This window comes from Nicotiana sylvestris, chromosome 5 (genome assembly GCF_000393655.2).
Source record: "Nicotiana sylvestris chromosome 5, ASM39365v2, whole genome shotgun sequence".
NCBI classification, from domain to species: Eukaryota; Viridiplantae; Streptophyta; class Magnoliopsida; order Solanales; family Solanaceae; genus Nicotiana; species Nicotiana sylvestris.
The window spans coordinates 162,479,202-162,501,487 of record NC_091061.1 but is presented as its reverse complement, the minus strand read 5'-3'; the positions used below and the strand labels follow the sequence as shown (position 1 = coordinate 162,501,487).

Sequence of the window (22,286 nt, the reverse complement as noted above, 5' to 3'; positions counted from 1 at the left end):
TTTATTTGATATTTTGACCTAGAGAGCTCGGATTTTGGCGATTTTTTGAAGGCTTTTCAAGAAATTGGTTGGGGTAAGTGATTTTATATCAGATTTGGCTAGAATACATAAATCTATCACTAAATTCATCATTTAATTCGTGATTTGAGATGGAATTTGGGAAGAAAATTGTGGAACCTTTCAAAAATGTAAAATGATGATTTGAAGGACCAAATGGTATCGTAATTGGATAATTTTTGTATGGTTGGACTCGTGAGGGTATGAGGATTCTGAAAATGTAAATTGTACTCGATTTCGAGACGTGGGCTCGGGGCTCGGGTTTTGCTAATTTCGAGATTTTTGATATTTTTCGAATATTTTTGCTTGGGCTTTGTTCCCTTAGCATATTGTGACGTATTCGTTCTGATTTTGGATAGATTCGACGCGCGTGGAGGCCAATTCGAGGGGCAAAGGCGTCGCGAGCTAGAGAATTAACCAGTTCGAGATTCAGGTATAGCAGAGTCCGTACCTGAGCGTTGATTTCTTCCAGGCTAGGTAGTGATTTGGAGTTACGAGGTAGTTGTTGACGTCTGCAGCCCCTTGTCTCTCTTATCCTCTATCATTTATGTTTTCTTCAGTCTGTTGTATCGGATTCCGTACTTTGTAGACCTATAGCAGATTCTGTAGTAGCTCATGACTTGTGACACCCCGGTTTGGGCTGTGTCGGGATGGTTCCTGCTGTTATTATCGTTAAATTCCACAATTTATGAGCATTATATTATATGTTACTACTATTTATGATGGTTAACTGTTTAAAAGAGGTGTTCTGTTTTGGTCTTGCTGGCCTTGTCTTCACGAGAGGCGCCATCACGACCGGGTGCGGGGATTTGGGTCATGACATGTTTCTATTGCTCAAGTAGGAATGTAAACCTAGTAACATGCTTTCTACCCTTTTGATAGCTAAAGCATGCATATTCACCCCTTCCCTTTTCATTAGCCAACCCCATAATTGTTTACAAATTTTTACAGACCAATTGATTGAATTACAAAAAAAGAAGTGTAAAAATAAGAAGTTACAACCATAGGAAGCCTGATCTTGACTTCCTCTCTGAGTTATGTAATGAACCACCTCAAAAGCCAATATTGTTCCAAAGCCTTTCTCATATCTGAGTGTGTCAGAGTTCCCTAAGGACCTCAAAGGATCCCGAGCAGTGCTCACACCTAGATTTGCATAACCAAACAGAATGTGTGCAGTATGGAAGGGCCAGCTCTTATGTGTCCAAGTTCAGTGGGAACTCAAAGGTCCCAAGGCAAGGCTCACACAAAAGGGGCAGAACCTAGATTCTAAGAGTAGGTAAGAGTGCTTGATATAGTTTGAAAAAGAGTTTGTTTTAAAAACTGGACTGGTAAGTCCAGTTTGAAAGTAATCAGTGACAGAGGTGATTGAAAGCAGTTGTAGTAGTAAAAAAAACTCAAACTCCCAAGATGTGATCACACACAGAATCAGTAGTCATACAAAGGTGTTCAAGGGGTTTGGGACACACATACATTTGATTGTAAACACATAACCCCCCCAAGGGTCTTAGGACTAGTTGGACATGCATAGCAATAACTGATACTGGCATGATCACATGCTAGTCAGAAAGAATATAAGCACATTGAAGGGATAAAGACTTGGGATGGCAAGTACACAATAAGCAACTGATAGAGTATGCCTTGAAACACACATAGGGGAAGTGCATTAATCTAAAGGGGAAGGGTATACATTATAGCATGCTAATAATTCATCTTAACAGAACCACAAGCAAGAGTAGACAAAAAATGAAAGAAGCTGAAATAAATTAAAGAAGCATGTTGTTGTTGAAGCTTTAACATTAAACTAGGACATACCGGTAGAGAAAGCAAGGTACAAAAAGGTAAAGCAAGTAGGATTCCACAATATAGCCTTGGCTTTCAGCCGACTAGACAAAGCAGTGGCACAAGTAGTAGTAGAGAAAGAGAGAGTTTTGAGTGTGTAAGTGTGTGTTCTGAACTCAGTAGTTCGTGTCTTAAGAGAAGAGAGGGTAGGGTATTTATAACTTTGAAAATGAGTAGAAAAATAAGGTAACAAGTAAAGTTTTAACACAAACATGGAAATAATCACAATCAGAATCAATTAATACAAGTACTTTTCTTTAATTAAGGAATTAGTTTTCAAACGGATACTGACAGGAATAATTAAGGAAAGAAAAATAATTTGAGAAAGATTGATTTTTGACCATATAGGGGATATTAAAAGTATAGAGTAAATAATTGAGTCTAAGTACAAAATATACTTAATTGGGGAACGGGTTCAGCAAAGGAAAGGAATCAATCCATTTAAACAAAATGAGTGAAACCAGGGGTTTATGAGAAAATATTTGCAATCAGTCGTAACTTGAGGAAATCAAGATCAATCAAGAAAGAATCATGATTCTGCACCTTGCCATATAAATAGAGAAGAATGAACAATAGTATCAGACATGCAAGACCAACCATATTGCCAGAAGAAGCAACACAAACATACAGTAGTAGCAAGAGTAGGCTAGGATTCAGTAGTAAAAGAAACCTACTCAAAGCACAGTAGTCAATAAAGTCGAGTAGTCACATAGAACCAAAGTGAAAAAACCAAACTAACCGCTAAGAAGGTCAGAAATAATTAAAGAAACCTTTAAACTCACAGTAATGAGTGAGGAAAACCCTTTTAAGAAATTAGGGTTTTAACAACAGTCGAGTTAAAAAATGGTAAGAACTCTGAATCAATCTACAAAGAAGATGATCCAAACAAAAAGAACTTAATCGAAACAAGTATTCATACAAACAAACAAAGACAGCTTTAAAACCTGGATAAAACCAAAAATACCTAGGGTTTTAACACGATGAACTAGGTAGAAGAACAAGAACAACATGAACAAACCGTTTAAACATAGTTAAATCATAAAACAACATCGAAAATCGAAGGAGAGATCTTTTAAAAAAAGTTTAAGAAACCCTAATTTGAAAACAAAGAGTCACTTTGAGGGAAAATCGAAGAACCTTTGAGAAAACACCAAGAAGTTCATAACATGCACAGATCTAAGACAGATCTAAAAGAAAATCGGAAAGCTCTTAAAGCTAGGGTTTCAGAGAACCTAGAAAAAGTGAGAAAGACTTTGAAAAGTTACCGATCTAGCCGGAAAAGTCAAGGATCTGACTTGAACAGCCATGGATGGCCGGAAAGAGGCCATGGATAGAAGTCGAGCCAAGACTAGACTAGATCTTTTGAGATCTGTCCATGAAATCATGAAAACAAACAACTAGGAGCCATAGGAGACCAAAAAAGGGTTTTCGATTTTCTTTCAAAGTGACTCTTCGTTTTCAAAATAGGGTTTCTTAGACTCTTTTCAAAGATCTCTTCTCCGATTTTTCAGTAATGTTTTACTTTGTTTTAATGATTTGCTTATATTTTTTCTTCCATCTAGTTCTTCGTGTTAAAAACCCTAAGTGTTTTAGTTTTATCCGAGTTCTGAAGATGCCTTTGTTTGTCTGTGTGTATACTTGTTTTGATTAAGCTCTTTGTGTTTGAATCCTCTTCCCTGTTTGACTTATCTGATTCTGAGTTCTTACTATTGTGAAAACCCTAATTTCTTAAAAAGGTTTTCCTCACTTGTTACTATGAGATCTTTACTTGTTTCTGACTCTCTTTACCTGTTGGACTGGTTTCTTCACTTTGGCTCTACGTGTGAGCCCTAACTATTTGACTTGGTTGACTACTGAGCCCTAGCTTACTCTTGTTACTACTACATGTTTGTATGCATCCAGTTGTTTCTTTTGCCAATGTGTTTGGCCTTGCATGTCTGATATTTCTGTTCATTCTATTTATATGCTGAAGTGCAGAGTCATGATTCTTTCTTGATTATTCTTGATTTCCTCAATATTACGACTGATTGCAAATGGTTCTCTTATAAACCCTAATTTTTACTCATTTGTTTAAAATTGATTGATTCACTTCCTTAATTACTGTGATGTTTTACCTTGCTGAATCATTTCCCAAAATTAAGCATATTTTGTACTTAGACTCAATTATTTACTTCATACTTTTACTGCCCCCTTATATGGCAAGAATCAATCTGTCCCAAATTGATTTCTTTCCTTTATTTTACCCTGTTAGTATCCGTTTGAGCAGTAATTTTAAAGGGAAGTACTTGTATTGATTGATTGTGATTGTGATTGTTTTCATGTCTGTATTAAAACCTTACTTTTTACATTATTCTTTACTCGTTTTCAAAGCTATAAATACCATATCCTCTCTTCTTGAAACACACGAACAATTTGAGTTCAGAACACACACCTACACTCAAAACTCTCTCTTTCTCTACTACTACTTGTGTTATTTCTTTGTCTAGCCGGCTAAAAGCCAAGGCTAGACTGTGGAATCCTTCTTACTTATCCTTTCTGCAATTTGCTTTTCTACTGGTATGTCCTAGTTAATTTTTAAAGCCTCAATAACAACATGTTTCTTTAGTTGCTTCCATTTATTTCACTCTTGCCTACTTCTGCTTATCTTTCTACAGTCAAGTTACATTTTTAGCATGCTGTAATATGCTCTCTTCCCCCTAAGATTAATGCTCCCCTATGTGTGTGCTCTGTCAGTCACTTGTTGTATACTTGCTGTCTTATGAATCCCAAACCCCCATATCCCCTCTATGTGTTTGTGTTCTTTTGGCTGGTTTGTGACCATGCCAGCATCAACTATTGTTGTGCATGACCAAACCAGACTCCTGCTGGGGTTATGTGCTTACAGATAATGTATCCCCAAAATCCCTTGACCCCTTTGTATGACTACTGATTCTATGTAGTTGTGAGTTTTACTACTGCAATTGATTTTAATCACCTCTGTTACTAATTGCTTTCAAAATGGACTATCATTCCAACTTTTTAAATAAATCTCTTTCAACATGTGTTCTGCACTTTCACTATATTCTTAGAATCTAGGTTCTGCCCCTCTTGTGTGAGCCTTGCATTGGGACCCTTGAGCTCCCTCTGAACTTGGACACATAAGGGCTGGCCCTTCCACACTGCACTCATTCTGTCTGGTTATGCAAATATGGGTGTGAGCACTGCCCGGGATCCTTTGAGGTCCTTAGGGAACTTTGACACACCCAGGTATGAGAAAGACTTTGAAATATTGGCATTGAAGTGGTTCATTACATAACTCAGAGAGGAAGTCAAGATCAGGCTTCCTTTGGTTGTAGTTTCTTATTTCTGGACTTCTTTTGTCATTCAATCATTTGGTCTGTAATAATTTGTAAACAATGTCAGGGTGATTAGTGAAAAAGGGTGGGTAGCCGTATATTGTGGGTAAATTGGTAGATAACATACCTATAAGGTCTATTTTGATTCAAATATGGTATGTTAGATAACATGCCTATAAGATCTGCTATGGTTTAAAATAAATTTTGCATATTTTACTTTCACATAATTAGAAACTATGTCTATAGGATCTAAATGGATTTAATAATAGAGATCACGCCTATAGGGTTAAAATCAACTTTATAATTAGATATCATGCCTAAAGGGTGTAAAGTAATTGAAGTTCAGTTTTCATTACTGTAATAACCGAAAATTTTATATAAATAAATTAAATCAAGAGTTTTAAAATTTAATTAATTAGTAAGTGGGTCTAATGTATTATTACATCTATTTGATGGATAATAAACTAGTTGGGATAAAATATATATAATAAAAAAATTATATATATATATATATATATATATATATATATTCTGGAGGCCCATATGAAAAGACCTAATATGGAGTAGTCTTAGTTAAATACAAACAAGGAAAAGAAAAGAGTACAAGAGAAATAAAGAATTTTAGTGGACCTTGGACGGCGGAAGACTCAAATTTTCGGAGGAGGATAGCAAAGCTGACAAACAGGTTTTTTTAATTCTCATAGTAGTATATAATATTTATTTATTTATTTATTTATTTGCACATAGTTTATTCGGTAACAAGTATATCAATATTTTGAAGACAAAGGAAATTATATAACAGTGATTGCTTGAAACTTGGTACAAAAAGCTATATTGCCATGGGGGGAAGAAAATTGATGTTCTGTTATGGAGTTTGTTCTTTATATTTTGGGAATAATAATTATCTAGTGATTGGATCCTAATAATTGTGTAATGATTAAATAGTAGTGAATTAGACATAATATACATGGGATTTTAAAACTGATATAGAGAACAATTAATTACTCTTCAGTTCGTTCTCTGATTTTAAATTCGGACCATGATTTTGCAGTGACTATGAGCTTTTAAAGATTAAGTGTAAGGAATTTGAAAATTTAATCATGATTTCATAATTAGGTTCAATGATTGGAAAATGATTAAGAATTGTAAAAAGAAGGTTGGGTGGATTAACACTGTAATGTATTATGTAGCCTAACACGGTTTAGGTATTTTCTTTCACATTCTGTGTTTAACGAATTGTATACGGAGTTTTATTAATTGGACTGGAGGTCGACTTTTATTATTACCTGTCCTTAAATTATGCAAATTATTCTCCTAGACTAATTAGGACGTGTTATTCAATATTTTGGATAGATTACGGCCATTGGAGGCCATTTGGTTGATATTCTAGTCGTTGCAAGGTTGGGGAACTTCTCGTTAGCGAGGTAAGTGAGACTTTAAGATTAGATACTTGCTTTTCTAAAACCCGTTTTGAAAGTGTGTTTTCTCTGCCTGGTCAATGTGTTGGGACAAGCGTGCTCTTGGCAGAGTCAGTGGTCTTAAACTAGCCGCAAATATATTATTTTATGAAGAAAAAATATTATTTTATAAGTTTGATAGTGTGATACGGCTGTGAGCCATGAGGTTGAGTCTTATAGTTTGATTTGGCTGTGAGCCATGATATTGAGTTTGATACGGCTGTGCACCATGATATTGAGTTTGATACGACTGCGCGCCATGATGTTGAGTTTGATACGGCTGCACGCCATGATGTTGAGTTTGATACAGCTATGCGCCATGATGTTGAGTTTGATACGGCTGTGCGCCATAATGTTGAGTTTGATACGGCTGTGCGCCATGATATTGGGGCATTGTGTATGCCTTTGTACATCACTCGAGCATTGTATATGCTCTGTTACATATTTGAGGCATTATGGTGCAGTGGTGGACTCGTAGGTGTGTTGGTAAATTTCTTTCACTGCAATTATGATAAGTCCTTAGTAGGTATCCTAGTTGGTTAATTCTTAATAACTTTGTTGATACACTTATATTGAGTTATTGTATAATTATCATATTTACTATATCATTCATGTTGCAGTGTGTTTGTTTCTAACACTTGTTCCAGAGGTATTTAAAGTGGCGGGTCGAGGATCTTACTGGGTCATATTTACGTATAACTCTCTCCTTACCTGTATCTCTATGCAGATACTGTTGCGGGAGATAAAGTTAGTGGCTGATGAGTTTGTTCGAGTGGATCCTATTGCTAAGGTGAGCCACCGCATTGTTCATGGAGGCTTCGTTTTGGACTTGCTTAGTTCGTGTTAGTTATTTCTTTTTTGGAGGTTTGCATACCCGTCAATAAAACTCATATTACTCTGTTTGATGCTCCATGGTCTTAGCGTGGGATTTGGGATGGAGTTTGATTATTTGAGTGTTTGTTGGTTTTTCTATCAATTGACTAAGGTATTGAGCGGTAATCATTACCTCTTTAATTATCAATAATACTTTAGGCCTGTACTTTTTCTCTCAGTGTTTGTGTGTAAATGGTTAAATGTTAGAGAAAAGAGGTTCTCCTGGCAGGCGGTGTTAGCTGGGTGTCAGTTACGTCTAAGAGGTAGTTTGGGACCTGACAAAGTTGGTATCAGAGCCAGACTTTAAGTCCCGGGTCATGGAGCAGTGTTTGGTAGAGTCTTGTTCATGGGTATGTAGGTGCCCATACTTATGATCTTGAGGCTACTAAGCATTTAGGATGTTTTCCGTTCTTTCATTCCTTGATAGTGCGTTGAGATTACTTGAGTTTGACTTTGGATTGTTTAGTTCGCAGATGACTAGGACACACACACCTTCATCTGCTAGACGTGGTGCTGGACGGGGTACTACCCGAGGTGGTGATCAAGTTGGGGCTCATCAAACTAGAGCTCAGACTAGTAGACAGGCCGCTCATCAACCTGAAGTTGTGAACACGGGTCAATCCCAAGCTACCATGCCAAATCGAGTGAAAGAACAAATGGTTCATGATTCTCCACCATCAGTCCCAGTTGATTTGCCTATTATTACCTTACCTGCAGATGCAGTGGAAAGGTTGTTGAATGTGTTAGAGGCGTTAATGCCTACTCAGGGTGGACTTCCAGCTCCCTAGACTACTTCGTAGGTGCAAGCACAAGTTCAGTTGAATGTTGCAGCTCTTCAGATAGCCCCTCAACAGGTCGTTCAGCCAGTTGCAAATACAGGGCAGTCTAAGGATCTTAAGAATTTCATAGATCTTAAGCCACCAGAGTTCGATGCTACACAGGATTCTATTGAGCCCCAGAAGTTTATTCAGCGTAGTCAGAAGATATTATCTACTTTGGGGCTGAAGGAGACTCGAGGGGTAAAATTTGCTACTTTTATATTTTCAGGATCTGCAGAGTCATGGTGGAATTCAGTTTAGAGAGGTAGACGAGTAGGTTTGCCACCTATTACTTGGTCAGAGTTTTCAACTATGTTTATGGATTGGTTTGTCCCACTAAGCAAGCGAGACCAACATGAGACGTCAGTTCGAGCAACTGCGCTAGGGCAGTATGACAATTACGGAGTATGAAGCTAAGTTCACTTACTTAGCTAGTTATGCACCTTTTCTAGTTGCAGATGAGCATGAGAAGGTGAGGAGTTTCGTAGATGGGCTTGAGCATCGTTATCGGGATCCTGTGGTTAGGGATGTTCGAGGTCGTTCGTACGAAGAGGTAGTGGATACTGCTCTCCGTTATGAGTCTTATCCAGAGAGGGACAGGACCGAGAAAGAGAGCAAACAGGCTCATAGCGTAGGCGGGTTCAGTGGAGCTCCATCTGGGGGCAAGAGTGGTTTTAATCGTGGGCAGTCCAGACCTACTCAGTCAGAGTCAGTGGTGCAGTCTTCTAGGAGTGCTTATCTAGCTAAACAGCGGCAGCAGCAGACACAGAGGAAGGATAATGGCTCATATCAGTCAGGTCAACACCCCAGGTCTTCGAATTGTGGTAGAAATCACAGTGGTCGTTGTTTTGGAACAGATGGGGCTTGTTTTACTTGTGGTCAAAAAGGACATATTGCTAAGTATTGTCCTAGAGGATATTCTGCTACTAGCCATGCTACTCTACAGCGGCAGAGAATGTTTACAGGTACACATAATCAGACTCAACCAGCTAGATCCGCTCCGCAGGTTGCTCGTGCACAGGGTCGACAGGGTGCACAGACTACTAAGGGAGTGGGTGGACCTCCGAGATTCTTTACCATGGCTAGACAAGATGCCAAGGCATCTAATGCAGTAGTCACAGGTATTGTCACTATCGGTTCTTATGGGACTTACACTCTTATTGATCCTGGTTCTACGTATTCATATGTATCTCCATCTTTTTCCATATACTTAGAATGAGGAGTTGAGTCTCTTAATGTGCCTTATATTGTGGTGACCCCAGTGGGGGAGACTATATCTGTGGATAGAGTCTATAGAGACTGTGTAATATTTATTCAGGGTAGGGACACCGTAGTTGATCTACTAGTATTGCCTATGTCCGATGTTGATGTAGTTATGGGTATGGATTGGTTAGCATCATGTTATGCTTCAGTTGATTGTCATTCCAAGCTTATAGGTTTTGATTTTCCTGAAGAACCATGTATACTGTGGAAAGGCATAACTCCTCTGACTCAGGGAAAGATAATATCCTATGTAAAAGCACATCGAATGATTAATAATGGGTGTTTGGGTTTTATTGCTACCGTTCATGTTACACACTTGGAGTATGTTACTATTGATAGTGTTCCAGTGGTCCGAGAATTTGTTGATGTGTTTCCAGAAGATTTACCCGGGCTGCCTCTGACAAGAGAAATTGAGTTCAATATTGATTTGGTGCCAAGAACTCAACCTATCTCTATTCCTCCATACCGTATGGCTCCAGCGAAATTGAGAGAATTAAAGGTTCAACTCCAAGAGCTACTTGATAAGGGATTAATCAGGCCTAGCGTGTCACCTTGGGGTGCACCTGTGTTATTTGTTAAAAAGAAAGATGGCACAATGAGAATGTGTATTGATTACAGGCAGCTGAATAAGGTGACGATTAAGAATAAATATATGTTGCCACGTATTGATGATATATTCGACCAGCTATAGGGTTCAACTCACTTTTTAAAGATTGACCTGAGATCGGGTTACCATCAACCGAGAATTAAGACCGGGGATATATCCAAGACAGTGTTTCGGGCCAGGTACGAGCATTTTGAATTTTTGGTGATGTCCTTCGGACTTACTAATGCCCCCGCAACATTTATAGACCTCATGAATAGGGTATTCAAGCCATTCTTAGATCATTTTGTGATTGTATTTATTGACGACATTTTGGTCTACTCTCGAAGTGAGGCATAACATGAACAACACCTGAGAGTTGTGCTACAGACACTTAGAGAGCGAAAGCTTTATGCCAAGTTCTCAAAGTGTGAATTTTGGTTGGATATAGTTTCCTTTTTGTGACATATGGTGTCACGAGATGGGACTCAAGTTGATCCAAGGAAGATAGAGGCAGTTCGAGATTGGCTTCGACCCACTACTCCTATAGAGATACGTAGCTTCTTAGGCCTAGCCAGATATTATAGAAGGTTTGTTGAGGGTTTCTAAAAGATAGCTATTCCATTGACTCGATTGACTCAGAAGGGTGTTGCATTTCAGTGGTCAAATGAGTGTGAAGAAAGTTTTCCAAAATTGAAGACCGCATTGACTACAGCTCCGATTTTGACACTACCTACAGGTGCAGGGGTTTTACCATTTATTGTGATGCGTCTCGATTCGGTTTGGGTTGTGTGCTGATGCAGAATGGCAAGGTAGTAGCTTATGCTTCTCGATAGCTGAAGAACCATGAAAAAAATTATCCAACTCATGACTTAAAATTAGCTGCAATCGTATTTGCACTTAAGATTTGGCGTCACTATCTTTATTTGAGCCGTGTGAAATCTATACTGATCACAAGAGTCAGCAATATATATTCAAGCAAAGAGATCTGAATCTGAGGTAGAGACGATGGTTAGAATTACTTAAAGATTATGATCTTACTATTTATATCATCCCAGGAAGGCGAATGTGGTGGCAGACGCCTTGAGTAGAAAGTCTATGGGTAGCTTGGCCTGATTTACTGCTCAAGAACGACCTATGGTTATGGATATTCAGGCATTGGCCAATCGAGGAGTGCGTATTGATCATACATTGCCGGGCAGATTACTTGCGGGTTTTGTAGCACAATCATCCTTGGTTGGACAGGTCAAGGCTCGTCAATTTGAAGATCCCCTTCTAGTTAGACTTCGAGATCGAGCGCAAAATGGTGGTATTAAGTCATTTTCTACTGATAATGAAGGTGTGTTACGACGGCATGGTATATTGTGTATCCCCATGGTGGGTGATGTAAAGCAGTTGATTCTTGAAAAGGCTCATAGCTCCCGTTACTCTATCCATCCAGGTGCTACTAAAATGTGTCAAGACTTGCGTGAATTGTACTGGTGGAAAGGTATGAAGTATGATATTCGGAAACATGTAACTGGTTGCTTAAATTGTCAGCAGGTAAAATATGAGCATCAAAAACTATGTGGTGTGATACAGAGTTTGATTATCCCTGAGTGGAAGTGGGAAAGGATTACTATGGATTTTGTAGTTGGGTTGCCACGTACTTTTAAGAGACATGATTCAGTATGGGTGATCGTGGACATACTCACAAAGTACGCACATTTCATACTAGTTCGAGTTACTCATACTGCAGAACAACTAGCAGATATATACCTCCGTGAGATAGTTCGGCTTCATGGTGTGCCTATTTCCATAATATCGGATCGGGGTGCACAATTTATTACTGAGTTTTGGAAGTCATTTCAAAAGTCTTTGGGTTCTCAAGTTGAGTTGAGCACAACTTTCCATACACAGACTGACGGATAGTCCGAACGGGTTATTCAGATCTTGGAGGACATGCTTAGAGCTTGTGTAATTGATTTTGGTGGTCATTGGGACGATCAGTTGCCGTTAGCATAGTTTGCTTATAATAACAGTTATCAGTCGAGTATACAGATGGCTCCGTTTGAAGCTCTATATGGTCGTAAGTGTCGTTGCCAGTTGGATGGTTTGAACGCGGTGAAACATAACTATTGGGCCCGGATTTGGTTCAACAAGCTTTGGAGAAAGTTGCATTGATACGAGAACGACTTCGGACAGCTCAAAGTAGACAAAAATCCTACGCAGATAAGAGAGTTCATGATTTGGAGTTCATGAAAGGAGAAAAAGTCTTTTTGAAGGTGTCCCCTATGAAAGGAGTCATGAGATTTGGGCACAAAAGGGTAAGCTATGTCCGAAGTATATTGGTCCATATGAGATTTTAGATCGAATCAGATCGATGGCATATAAACTTGCCTTGCCTCCGAGGTTGTCTGCGTTTCATCCCGTATTTCATGTATCTATGCTTAGATGATATGTTCGTGATGATAGTCATAAGATTCAACCAGAGGATGTGGAGCTTGATGAGAACTTAACTTATGAAGAAGGTCTGATAGCTATTCTTGATAGGCAAGTGAGGCAACTGAGGTCGAAAAAGGATGCGTCAGTTAAAGTATTATGGCGTAACCATCCAACAGAGGAGGCTACATAGGAGTTCGAAGCAGACATTCGAAGCAAGTACCCCCAGTTGTTTGAGATGTCAGGTACACTTTCTAACTCGTTCGAGGACGAACGCTTGTTTAAGTGGGGGAGAATGTAATAACAGAAGATTTTATATAAATAAATTAACTCAAGAGTTTTAAAATTTAATTAATTAGTAAGTGGGTCTAATGTATTATTACATCTATTTGATGGATAATAAAGTAGTTAGGATAAAATATATATAGTAAAACAATTAGAGGTAGGCATATATATATATATATATATATTCTGGTGGCCCACATAAAAAGACCTAATATGGAATGGTCTTAGTTAAATACAAACAAGGAAAAGAAAAGAGTACAAGAGAAATAAAGAATTTTAGTGGACCTTGGATGGCGGAAGGCTGAAATTTTCGGTGGAGGAAAGCAAAGCTGACAAACAGGTTTTTTTAATTCTCATAGTAGTATATGATATTTATTTATTTATTTGCACATAGTTTATTCGGTAATAAGTATATCAACCGTTGGAAGACAAAGGAAATTATATAATAGTGATTGCTTGAAACTTGGTACCGAAAGCTATATTGCCATGGGGGGAAGAAAATTGATGTTCTGTTATGGAGTTTGTTCTTTATATTTTGGGAATAATAATTATCTAGTGATTGGATCCTAATAATTGTGTAATGATTAAATAGTAGTGAATTAGACATAATATACATGGGATTTTAAAACTGATATAGAGAACAATTAATTACTCTTCAGTTCATTCTCTTCTAATTTTAAATTCGGACCATGATTTTTCAGTGACTATGAGCTTTTAAAGATTAAGTGTAAGGAATGTGAAAATTTAATCATGATTCAATAATTAGGTTCAATGGTTGGAAATGATTAAGAATTGTAATAAAGAGGTTGGGTGGATTACCACTGTAATGTATTATGTAGCCTAACAAGATTTTGGTATTTTCTTTCACATTCTGTGTCTAACGAATTGCACTCGGAGTTTTATTAATTGGACTGGAGGTCAACTTTGATTATTACTTGTCCTTAAATTATGCAAATTATTCACCTAGACTAATTAGGACGTGTTATTCAATATTTTGGATAGATTGAGGCTATTGGAGGCCATTTGGTTGATATTCTAGTCGTTGCAAGGTTGGGGAACTTCTCGTTAGCGAGGTAAGTGAGACTTCAAGATTTGATACTTGCTTTTCTAAAACCTATTTTAAAAGTGTGTTTTCTCTGCCTGGTCCATGTGTTGGGACAAGCGTGCGCTTGGCAGAGTCGGTGGTCTTAGACTAGCCGCAAATATATTATTTTATGAAGAAAAAAAAATATTATTTTATAAGTTTGATAGTGTGATACGGCTGTGCGCCATGAGATTGCGTCTTATAGTTTGATTCGGTTGTGAGCCATGATATTGAGTTTGCTACGGCTGTTCGCCATGATATTGAGTTTGATACGGCTATGCACCATGATGTTGAGTTTGATACGACTGTGCGCCATGATGTTGAGTTTGATATGGCTATGCGCCATGATGTTGAGTTTTATACGGCTATGCGCCATGATGTTAAGTTTGACACGGCTGTGCGCCATAATGTTGAGTTTGATACGGCTGTGCGCCATGATGTTGGGGCATTGTGTATGCCTTTGTACATCACCCGAGCATTGTGTATGCTCTGTTACATATTTGAGGCATTGTGGTGCCGTGGTGGACTCGTAGGTGTGTTGGTAAATTTTTTTCACTGCAATTTTGATAAGTCCTTAGTAGGTATCCTTTTTGGTTAATTCTTAATAACTTTGTTGATACACATATATTGAGTTATTGTATAATTATCATATTTACTATATCATTCATGTTGCAGTGTGTTTGTATTTTCTAACACTTGTTCCAGAGGTATTTGAAGTGGCGGGTCGAAGATCTTACTGGGTTATATTTACGTATAACTCACTCCTTACCCGCATCTCTATGCAGATATCGTTGCGGGAGATAAAGTTAGTGGCTGACGAGTTTGTTCGAGTGCATCCTATTACTGAGGTGAGCCACCGCATTGTTCGTGGAGGCATCATTTCGGACTTTCTTAGTTCGTGTTAGTTATTTCTTTTTTTGAGGTTTGCATACCCGTCAATAAAACTCATATTACTCTGTTAGATGCTCCATGGTCTTAGCGTGAGATTTGGGCTAGAGTTTGATTATTTGAGTGATTGTGGTTTTTCTATAAATTGACCAAGGTATTGGGCGATAATCATTACCTCTTTAATTATTAATAATACTTTAGGCCTGTACTTTTTCTCTCAGTGTTTGTGTGTAAATGGTTTAACGTTAGAGAAAAGAGGTTCGCCTGGCAGGTGGTGTTAGCTGGGTGCCAGTCACGTCTAGGAGATAGTTTGGGACGTGACAATTACAGCATGTATTCGGATTCGTCTCCCTAGAAATCATGCTGTAAGTCCAAAGTCAGCTTTTAATACTTAGATACCATGCATATAGGATCTAAATAGCTATAATAGAAATCATGCCTATAGAACTTAAAACCAGTGTAGTTGGAGAAGCCGTTTAGTTCACATTATTTATTCTGAAGTGGATTAGTTAATTAATATGTCTCTTCTTTAATAAGTCTTCAAAAATTGCCTTAAATTAATACCGTTAGAAAGCATGTCTATAGGATCTCAAGTTGTCCATCTAAAATTAATCACTTCTCTACTGCATTCCTCATCAGTATAGATATCATGCCCATAGGACATCATTACTATGCCTAAGAAAGCCTTAGGTAATTACTCAAATAAAATTGGAATCTGCCTTTGTTTAATTACCAACTGCTACAACCAGCAGGCATGGCTGATTCAGACTTTTTTCTGAGTTATATAATGAATCTGGTTCTGACTCAAACTCTTCTATAAGATTTTTTTTAAAAATTCAGACCTTAACTGTGTTTAAGTCATGCTATTTATATGCATTGTTTGTGGAGGTATACATGAGCCTTCTAATTGTTTATATGTTCCCCCATCAAGATGCAGTCCTACATGTTTTTGTATGTCGCCTTAGCCTTTTTACCTTTAAACCTAAGGGTCAGCCTAAACCCTCCCTCTTATAGCAATAGTAGTCCTAAATTCTTCTAGGACTGATAGGAATGGGACGGGTAGTAGCATGAAATAGAGGTCGAGAACAATCCGCGCATTAATACCTTCACGGGGTGGGAAGGGTAGATATGGATATGATGACCGGTGCGCTAATACCACGTGTATCCCCTCTTCTGAGGAGTATCATACCGGGTATTGCATTGAGGTGATCCATATTACAAACAAACCTTGGACCCCCCTTTTATTTTTTACATGTCTAGCTTATAACTCTTTTCCAAATCCCTGTCTTTCAATAATTGTTTGCACTTGTGTATTTAAACTTAAATCCCCTATTACTTGAGCCTTTATTTGTTTACTTGCTAATTTCACAAATTCACAAAAAACTATCTAGCTGGGAACCACACTAGTGGATCCTGAGGGGTGCCTAACACCTTTCCTTAGGATAATTTCAATCCCTTACCCTATCTCTAGTTATCAAACATAGTTGTAGTTGAACCTTATCGGTGCCCTAACGCACCATAAAATCGTTAGGTGGCAAACCTTATCGGGAAATGAGTCATTACACCCCTATGAATGTCAAAACCCGGACTCCTCTCCGACGGAAGGGAAAAGCTGGGGGCGCGACAATACCGTCTGTATTATTGGGGTAGCGTCGTTAAACAAAGCAGCTTCAATAATAAACATGCATGATTTTGTAAAAGTATGACATAAATATGTAATTAAAAATAGCCTTTAGATGAACTAATGACTGTGACGTGGTTGGGGACACTGCAACCTCTCTTCTACGGAATTTTGAGGGTCCTCCTCAAAATTCTGCCGCAGTCTGATAGGTTGACGTTTTTGACTGTTGCTTGTGTGATGATCGGCTGAAGTTACTTCGGAATTTTGAGGGTCCTCCTTAAAATTCTTTCTCAGTTTCCAATTGCGGGGGAAATGAGAATTTTATTGAATTGTGACTGAACACATAGGGCTGCCTATGTATCCCCTCTTAAACATGAATCAGGTCAGGTGTAGTTCAATTTACATAATATAAGGAAACCATACAGATTACACATAGTACCGCTTGACTGCATATGAATTGATCGGCTTCGGCCAGAGTTCTCCGTCCATTTCTGCAAGTATGAGGGTTCCTCCTGTCACAACCCGGTGAACCATGCATGGACCCTGCCAGTGGAGAGAGAACTTCCCTTTTGCTTCATCTTGATGCGGAAAGAATTTCTTTAACACTAGCTGCCCCAGTGTGAAGTGTCTTGGCTTGACTCTTTTGTTGAACGCTCTGGACATTCTGTTCTGATAGAGTTGACCATGGCAAACTACATTCATTCTCTTTCCGTCTATAAGGGCTAGTTGCTCATAATGACTTTTTACCCACTCTGCGGCATCAAGCTCAACTTCTTGTATGATCCTTAGGGAAGGAATTTCTACTTCAGTAGGAATGGCTGCCTTTGTACCATAAACTAGCATATAGGGGGTTTCCCCGGTTGATGTGCGGACTGTGGTGCGATACCCCAATAGAGTAAATGATAACTTTTTGTGCCACTGTTTATGCTTTTCTATCATTTTCCTCAATACCTTCTTGATATTTTTGTTGGCGGCTTCTACAGCGCCATTCATTTGAGGCATGTAGGCTGTGGAATTCTTGAGTTTGATCTTGAAAGTTTGACACATAGCTTTCATCAAGTCTCTGTTGAGGTTGGAGCCATTATCAGTAATGATTGACTCTGGAATCCCGAATTAACAAACAATGCGGTCGCGAAGAAAGTTTTCCATGACTTTCTTTGTTACTGCTTTGTAAGATGCTGCTTCGATTCATTTGGTGAAATAGTCGATGGCTACTAAGATAAACATGTGTCCATTGGAAGCGGCAGGCTCGATTGGTCCAATAACATCCATTCCCCAAGAGCAAACGGCCATGGTAAGCTTGTTGTGTTAAGCTCATTTGGAGGTACCTTTATCATGTCTACATGTATCTAACAACGGTGGCATTTTCGGACATACTGGATGCAGTCTATTTCCATAGTCATCCAAAAGTAACCAGCCCAGAGTATTTTGTTTGCTAAGACAAAACCGTTCATATGTGGACCACAGGTCCCAACATGAATTTCCTCTAGTAGCTTGGATGCTTCCTTTGCGTCAACATATCTTAATAGTCCCAAATCAGACGCCCTCCTATACAGGATTCCTCCGTTGTGAAAGAAGTTGTTGGACAATCTTCGAAGTGTGCATTTCTGAATAGGATTAACAAGCTCCGAGTACTCTCCTTTTGCCAAATATTCCTTGATATCATGAAACCAAGGCTTTCCGTCTGCTTCTTCTTCAACATGGGCATAGTAAGCTGGCTGATCATGGATCTTTACTGGAATCGGATACATGAAATTCTTGTCTGGATGTTGTATCATAGATGACAGGTTAGCCAATGCATCGACGAACTCATTCTGGACTCTGGGAACATGCTGGAATTCCGTGTTCGTGAACCTCTTTCTCAATTCTGTACATGATACAGATATGGGAGTATCTTGAAGTTCTTGGTTGCCCATTATTCTCGTACCTAATGTATAAGTAAGTCTGAATCTCCAATTACTAGCAGCTCTTGAACGTTCAAGTCAATGGCCATTTTGAGTCCTAAGATGCAGGCTTCATACTCGGCCATATTGTTGGTGCACGGGAACTTGAGTTTGGTAGACACCAGATAATGCTGACCGGTTTTTGACACTAGGACTGCTCCTATGCCGACTCCTTTGAAGTTTTCCGCTCCATCGAAGAACATTCTCCAACTGTCATAGGATTCTGTGATGTCTTCTTCTATGAATGATACCTCTTCATCAAGAAAATACGTTGTCAGGGGTTCGTATTCTCCATCTATGGGATTCTTATCGAGGTGGTCTGCTAGTGCCTGTCCCTTGACCACTTTCTGAGTTACACAAACAATGTCGAACTCACTCAACAGGGTTTGCCATTTATCTTGCTTGACGGTGGGCATGGGCTTCTGAATGATATACTTCAAGGGATCCATCCTTGATATGAGATATGTAGTATAGGCGCAGAAGTAATGTCTCAACTTTTGAGCTACCCAAGTCAAAGCACAACAGGTGCGTTCCAATAAAGAATACCAGGCCTCGTACGAGGTGAACTTCTTACTGAGATAATAAATGGCCTATTCTTTCCTCCTTGTTTCATCATTTTGCCCCAGAATCCAACACTACAAGGTAGAGTACTAAGGATCTACCTGGCTCAGGCAGGACTAAGACTGGTGGTGTTGATAGGTACTCCTTGATTCTGTCAAAGGCCTTTTGTCAGTCATCAGTCCATTTGGTAGCAGCGTCTTTCTTCAACATCTTAAAGATTGGCTCACAGATAACTATAGGTTGTGCTATGAATCGGCTGATGTAGTTGAGCCTTCCTAAGAAACTCATCACATCCTTCTTGTTCTTTGGTGGTGGTAGTTGTTGAATAGCTTTGACTTTTTATGGATCCAGTTCTATTCCTTGGTGACTCACAATAAACCCAAGCAATTTCCCTGCAGGAACCCCAAATGCGCATTTCGCGGGGTTTAGTTTCAGGTTGTACCTTCGCAGTCTATTGAAGAACTTCCTCAGATCTTCCATGTGGTCAATGGCCTTCTTGGATTTGATAATAACATCATCTACATATACCTCTATCTCCTTGTGTATCAAATTATGGAATATGGTAGTCATAACCTTCATGTAGGTGGCCCCTGCATTCTTTAAGCCGAATGACATCATCTTGTAGCAGTACATTCCCTACGGCATAATGAAAGCCGTTTTCTCAGCATCTTCTTCATCCATCCAGATCTGATAATAACCAGCGAAACAATCTACGAACGATTGTAGCTCATACTTGGCGCAATTGTTAATCAGGATGTGTATGTTCGGCAAAGGGAAGTCGTCCTTTGGACTTTCCCGATTGAGATCCCAGTAGTCGAAATAGACTCTGACCTTCCTATCCTTCTTTGGCACTGGCACAAAGTTGGCTAACTATGTCGGGTACTCTACTACCCTTAGAACCTTAGCTTTGACCTTCTTGGTGACTTCTTCCTTGATTTTTAGACTCATATCAGGTTTGAACTTTCTGGGCTTTTGCTTTACCGGTGGACACGTTGGATCGGTTGGCAGTTTGTGAGCCACAATAGACATACTTAGACCAGTCATATATGATACGACCATGCGAATATGTCCTCATATTCTTTTAGAAATTCTATGTATTCTTCCTTTTCTGATGGCGATAGGTGAACGCTGATTCATGTTTCCTTGACATGTTCTGCCTCTCCTAGGTTGACAATTTCAGTCTCATCCAGGTTGGACATAGGTTTGTTCTCAAAGTTCTCAACTTCTTTGAAAATCTCATCAGGTATGTCATCTTCCTCTAAATCAATGTCTGTTTGTTACGCTGTCTCATTGCATGTCACAATCGTTGGTTCATAAATATAAGTAATAGTAATGTTGTATTGGTAAAGTAGGGAAAGAAAATGATAGCAATAAAATAAAAAAAAAGTCAGAAATGCTTTTGATAAATTGAACAACTGCTTTGAACATCGAAGATCTTATTGCGAGAACTGAAAATCATTTAGTAAATAAAATAGCGAATAATGCTTATTTTAGCCTTGCTACCCCAAAGCTCGTCGGGCTTTAGTTGTCCCGATGGTCCAATTATTGAGGCGTGCCCCTCTGCTCACAGCCTATATGGAAGGTCTTTCCTCCCCTCCTCCTCGAGAACAACACTACAGTCCATGACATTGTCTTCTAGGAACAAGTTCTTCACCGCTGCAAGTGCTTCTTCTTCATCTGACCCATAAACAATGTCTGCCTATTGGAAAGTCTGCTCCAGATGTGGTATTGGCTGTTTTAGTGGATAGTAAGGACCATGCCATGGTGGCGACCAATTGTTGAATTCTTCTCAGGTGTATTCATATCCCAAACCGAAGGTAGTGCCATGTTTCTTGAGTTTTATGGGAGTAGAGATTCCTTGGAGATTCTTGCCGAGCCCTTTGCCAGGTTCGTACCCACTCTAATTCAGTATACTCTCAATTTTGTTATCCCACTACCTGTCTTTGTTGACAGCATTGACCCGTTCGATGTGGTGGTAAGTTTCTCCACCTAACTTCCGTCTCCCAGCGATCGCCGGAATGGTCTGGAGACTGTATATAGGGTTGCTACATCGCCATGAATGATCACCTCCTGGTGATTCCATTTGAAATTTACTGCCTGATGCAGTGTTGATGCTACGGCCCCAGCAGCATGAATCCATGGCCGTCCCAACAACAAGTTGAAAGATGCTGGCACATCTATGACCTGGAAATCGACATCGAACCATGTTTGTCCCATCTACAAGCATAGGATAATCTCCCTAATGGTGGACCTCTGAGAACCATCAAAGTTTTTCATGTTGATTGCTCCATCTTTTATCTCGTGTAATCTTTTACCCAGCTTCTTGAGTATTACCAGCGAACAAATGTTGAGACTGGAACCTCCATCGATCAGGATTCTGGTGATGAAATAATCTTCGCATTGCACAATGATGTGCAATGCCTTGTTGTGCCCCAACCCTTCAGGTGGCAGCTCGTCCTCATGAAAGGTGATCTTATGGCTCTCCAGCACTTGTCCTACCATGTTAGCCATTTCCCCGCCAGTGATGTTACTTGGTACGTATGCTTCACTCAGCACTTTTAACAGAGCATTCTTGTGTGCCTCAGAGTTTTGCAGCAGGGAGAGAATGGAGATTTGTGCTGGCGTCTTGTTTAAATTGTCAATGACCGAATTTTTCCTTGGCCTGTATTTTCCTCCAATGGTCGTCCGGACCTGTCTCAATGATGGGTGGCCAATTGGAGGCCTACTTGCTTAATTCAGCTAGATGTTCAGGGGTACAGACTCTACCCGTTCTTGTCATACCCTGTGCTCTCAGCTAGATGTGCAATTCAGCCAGAAGGACCTTCCCCAGGTTGAATGCTCTCATTGATAAAATCCTCCAGCTTGCTTAGGTTCTCTAGTAAAAATGCCTTTGCCAGGTGTTCTCCTCTGTTTCCCTCAGTGTTTTAGCAGTCGGTGGCTCTCTTCCTCACTTTTCTTTCCAATTCCAGCAGACTGTATTCCAGATATTCCAACTTTTCGCTAGCTTTGGCGACCCTCTCTTTCCACTCATTGATTTGGTCATTTGATAGAAGACTCCTCCACTGGTCTAGGAAGATTGGGAGTGTGCTAATGATATCGAAACTGGGGACCTCGCGCCTCATTTTCTGCAAAACAAAAGGGTTAGACCCTACCCCCACCAGACTCGACTATTTATCAACAACGATTAGCATGAAGCATTTTATTCTCCAAATAAATGAACAGAACGTGGTGATGTCTGTTTGGGATTAGGGAAACCCA

At 39.3% G+C, this 22,286-nt stretch overlaps 2 protein-coding genes across 2 annotated transcripts; both read left to right on the top strand.

Annotated features, from left to right (window-relative positions):
* The first annotated feature begins 8,770 nt into the window (after positions 1–8,770).
* LOC138869593 (uncharacterized) lies at positions 8,771–10,333 on the top strand. Its single transcript, XM_070147223.1, has 2 exons — positions 8,771–9,565; positions 9,698–10,333. Exons 1-2 carry the CDS (start codon positions 8,771–8,773, stop codon positions 10,331–10,333), a joined length of 1,431 nt encoding a protein of 476 aa, XP_070003324.1.
* A 1,035-nt stretch (positions 10,334–11,368) lies between these two features.
* LOC138869592 (uncharacterized) lies at positions 11,369–12,839 on the top strand. Its single transcript, XM_070147222.1, has 2 exons — positions 11,369–11,922; positions 12,680–12,839. Exons 1-2 carry the CDS (start codon positions 11,369–11,371, stop codon positions 12,837–12,839), a joined length of 714 nt encoding a protein of 237 aa, XP_070003323.1.
* The last annotated feature ends 9,447 nt before the right edge of the window (positions 12,840–22,286 follow it).

What these genes read in the sequence shown, in the direction of transcription:
- LOC138869593 (XM_070147223.1), top strand. Translation starts at nt 8,771, where the DNA reads ATGACAATTACGGAGTATGAAGCTAAGTTCACTTACTTAGCTAGTTAT. An exon ending in CTGGTTCTACGTATTCATAT is followed by an intron (nt 9,566 to 9,697) that starts GTATCTCCATCT and finishes ATATTTATTCAG; the next exon opens with GGTAGGGACACCGTAGTTGA.
- LOC138869592 (XM_070147222.1), top strand. Translation starts at nt 11,369, where the DNA reads ATGGATATTCAGGCATTGGCCAATCGAGGAGTGCGTATTGATCATACA. An exon ending in ATCGTGGACATACTCACAAA is followed by an intron (nt 11,923 to 12,679) that starts GTACGCACATTT and finishes TCGTGATGATAG; the next exon opens with TCATAAGATTCAACCAGAGG.